General features: G+C 55.9%; 1 protein-coding gene across 1 annotated transcript; it reads left to right on the forward strand.

Annotated features, from left to right (window-relative positions):
* Positions 1 to 421: 421 nt before the first annotated feature.
* On the forward strand, positions 422 to 1532 carry LOC134172792 (olfactory receptor 14C36-like). The gene has a single exon (XM_062636241.1). It carries the CDS (start codon positions 540 to 542, stop codon positions 1515 to 1517), a length of 978 nt encoding a protein of 325 aa, XP_062492225.1. The 5' UTR covers positions 422 to 539; the 3' UTR covers positions 1518 to 1532.
* Positions 1533 to 4115: the final 2583 nt, after the last annotated feature.

Genomic DNA, 4115 nt, shown 5'->3' on the forward strand with positions numbered 1-4115 from the left:
GAGACATGGGCAGGGAGTGGGGGGAAAGCGCAGCCCAGCCCTGGGGAGGGTGCGTTCAGGCAGCTCTCTTGCGGTCTGCCACTGGAGGTGGCTGCTGGCCGTGCTCTGCTGCCCACAGCCCTTTGCTTCTCCCCGTGAGAGCTCTGTGGACTGTCCTTTGAAACCGTTCTCCCCTGGTCTCAGCACAGGACAGATATTTGTGGGAGTTCTGAAGATCAATTTGTGTGTGAAGGCACCATACAGGCAGTGCAAGTTTGAGCACAGGGCAAGTGCGAGAGGACTGATGGACACTGCAGCTCTCTTGGTTCTGCAAAGAACTGAGACTTTTTGCCTGATGCAATGCTCTTCTGATTGTACCTAGGAAGAAGCCTTCAGCAGTGTAATGACATGACTGGCGACGACGCTGAACCTCTCCTCTCCTGCTAATATGTACTCAGTTGTGAATGTGTAAACTGAACTTCTGTATCTGACATCCCTCCTGTCCTAACCTGTCACTGCCTTTTTCTCCTCTGACACTGCCCCATGCCCAGAGGCAGCAGATGTCCAACGGCAGCTCCATCACCCACTTCCTCCTCCTGCCATTCGCACACACGCGGGAGCTGCAGCTCTGCCACTTCTGGCTCTTCCTGGGCATCTCCCTGGCTGCGCTCCTGGGCAACGGCCTCATCATCACCAGCACAGCCTGCGACCAGCGCCTCCACACCCCCATGTACTTCTTCCTCCTCAACCTCTCCCTGCTGGACCTGGGCTGCATCTCCACCACTGTCCCCAAATCCATGGCCAATTCCCTCTGGGACACCAGGGCCATCTCCTACGCAGGTTGTGCTGCACAGCTCTTTTTTGTTCTCTTATTCATTTCAGCAGAGTATTTTCTCCTCACTGCCATGTCCTACGACCGCTACGTGGCCATCTGCAAGCCCCTGCACTATGGGACCCTCCTGGGCAGCAGAGCTTGTGTCCACATGGCAGCAGCTGCCTGGGGCACTGGGTTTCTCAATGCCCTGGTGCACACAGCCAATACATTTTCACTGCCCCTCTGCCAAGGCAATGCTGTGGAGCAGTTCTTCTGTGAAATCCCCCAGATCCTCAAGCTCTCCTGCTCACACTCCTACCTCAGGGAAGTTGGGCTTCTTGTGGTTGGTGTCCTGATTGCTGTTGGCTGTTTTGTTTTCATTGTGGGGTCCTATGTGCAGATCTTCAGGGCTGTGCTGAGGATGCCCTCTGAGCAGGGACGCCACAAAGCCTTTTCCACGTGCCTCCCTCACTTGGCCGTGCTTTCCCTCTTTGTCAACACTTCTGTCTTTGCCTACCTGAAGCCCCCCTCCATCTCCTCCCCATCCCTGGATCTGGTGGTGTCAGTGCTGTACTCGGTGGTGCCTCCAGCAGTGAACCCCCTCATCTACAGCCTGAGGAACCAGGAGCTCAAGGATGCTGTGAGGAAGCTGGTGACCAGATGTGTTTCAGCAGATATACGCTGCTTGCTTTACCCAGGAAAGGGCTTCCAGTGTAGGTCATGACAGGCCATGTCTGTCTTTCCTGCTTTACATTTGTTTTCCTATTTCAATTTGTGATGATGTTGTCTTCATAGAAATGTCAGGTTTCATCTCCTAATTAAGTTGCCACTCGTGTTGTGTGACCCACAGACTTTGTGTCACTCTGGTCTCTGATTGTATTTAAGGGAAATAAATGATCCTGCAGCAACTTCTTCTCTGTGATATGTCCTCACATGTCAGTAATGAAGGGGAATGAAAGCAGCTTTCTGGCTGCTCCCGCTCTGGGATGGCTGCTCTGTGCCTGGAGCAGGAAGAGCTCTTGGGGAGCCCAAGGCCTGGGGCTGTTGTGCTGGTGTGGGGATATGAGATGGCATGGGGGAGCTGCAGAGCTCTCAGGGTGTCCTGGGCAGGGCAGCAGGGGACACAGGGGTCCCTGCAGGGGACTGCCCTGCAGTGGCACAGGCTGGGTCTGCCTGGCTGAGAACAACCCATGGGAAAGGTCTGGGTGGGCAGGAGCTGGACAGGAGGCAGCAAGGGAGGACAGCAGCATCGGGGGCTGTATGAGCAGGAGCATGGCAGGAGAACAAGGAAATGGATGATCTGGAATCCTCCATCCAGTCTTCACATCCCCAGTTCTGGAACGCTATTGGCAAGCAGGAGTGTGTTTAGCAATGGGCGCTCAGGACAGGCAGGGACTGGATCACGGTGCCTGTGGGGAGAGGCTGGGGGAGCTGGGCTTGTCCAGCCCGGAGAAGGGAAGGCTGATGGGGACCTGAGATCTTGGGAAGGGAAGGCTGCTGGGGACTGGCTGCCTGTACCGGCAAGGAGGACATGGAGAATACAGAGCAAGGGTCCTCACCGTGGTGCCTGGTGGGAGGACAAAAGGCAGTGGGGGATAGTGACAGAGGAGAGGTTCAGACAGGACAGAAGGAAACCCACCGCATCCCCATCTTCTCCCCTCCCCCACCCTTATGCCCCCCCATTCCCCCTCCCCCTTTTTCCCACCCCCATTCCCCACATTCCTGCTATTTCTTCCCCTCTCCCTCCATCCCTCCCCATTTCTCATCCCACCATCGTTACCCCGCCCCCCTTATTTACATGCAATTAGCGTAGGACCTGCTTTATTCACACGCAGCTCACATAGGGCTGACCTTATTTACATGTTACTAACATAGACCCTTCCTTATTTACATGTTATTAATGTAGGGCCTACTTAATTTGTGTCCTTTTAGTGGAGGACCTGCTTTATTTACATGTCATTAACATGGAGCCACTCGTATTTGCATGTTCTTACTGTAGGACCTCCTGTATTTACATGGTGCTGTGCCAGGACCTCCTGTATTTACTCACTTATTAACGTAGGACCTATTTTATGTACAGTTGCTGTCGGATCTGCTCTACTGATAGGGTATTGGGGCAGGACCTACTTCATTTATGGGCCGTTACTGTAGGTCCTACTATGTGGGGGGAGGGGGGCCACAAGGAAATAAGGGACCCCAAAGCCACGGGAGGGACCCAAATACCCCCCCAAGACCCCCAAACACCTTAAATATCGCCCCATATTCCCCCCCCAAGCCTCTTCCTTAACCCCAAACCCATCCATAACCCCCAGATCCCCCTCCCAGCACCGCTGAACCCCCAGAATCCCCCCTAAATCCCCAAACTCCTCCATATCATCCCCTATAGACCCAAAATCCTCCTCCAGGACCCCCAAATATCCCTCATCCCTCCAAAAAAGCAGTGCTGGGACCCTTTAGGGACCCCAACCCCTCCCCATAACCATCAAATTCCACTTCCCAGACCCCCCCCAACCCATCAGGACCATCCCCATATCCCCATATTCCCCCATTGCCACCCACCAGCCGCTGCTTCCCCTCCTGCAGCTGCCTCCTCAGTGGCCCCAGGGCAGCTTCTGGGGAGTCCATGGGGCTGCCCCGTAGCTCCTGGCCCTGCTGGATCAGGGTCCCCCGAGCCCCTGAGAGCCCCACGGCCTCCAGCATCAACCTGGGGGGCAAGGAGAGGCCCAAAGCCAAACGTTGAGGGGAGTTTGGAGAGGCCAAAAGGGTCCAGATCCCATTTTGGGGGGGAGGGGGGGGTGGGGACCCCAAAAGGGCTGCAGGGACCATGGAGGGGTTGGGGGCACCCCAAAAGGCCCCAGCACTGGGTTTAGGGAGAATCTGGGGGGGCTTTAAGGACCCCTATGAGCCCAGCCAGCACCCACTTCAGAAGGAAACCCAGAGGGGTTTAAAGTATAGAGGGGGTCCCTAAAGGGTTCTGGGGTTCAGGAGTGGGGAGGAAAAGGTCATGGGGGAGGGCCCAGGAGCAGTTTTGGGGTGCAGGGCGGGAAACTGGGCTGCAGGATGCATTTGGGGCATCCTTGAGAGGGTTTTGGGTGCATGGGGGACTCCATAGAGTGCTTTTGGGGTGCAGAGGGGGTGTTTCCAGGTGCAGAGGGGGGTTGTTTTGGGGTGCAGGGGGCTTTCTGGGGTGCAGAGGACTGGTTTTGGGGTGCAGTGGGGGTAGATTTGGAGTGCAGAGGTGTGTTTTGGAGTGCAGGGGGGTGGTTTTGGGGTGTCATGGGGGTTCTGGGGTCCATGGGGGTGGTTTTAGGGAGCAGGTAGT

This window comes from Pezoporus occidentalis, unplaced genomic scaffold, assembly GCF_034315485.1.
Source record: "Pezoporus occidentalis ecotype Australia unplaced genomic scaffold, CSIRO_AGI_Poc_V1 ctg472, whole genome shotgun sequence".
Classification (NCBI taxonomy): Eukaryota; Metazoa; Chordata; class Aves; order Psittaciformes; family Psittacidae; genus Pezoporus; species Pezoporus occidentalis.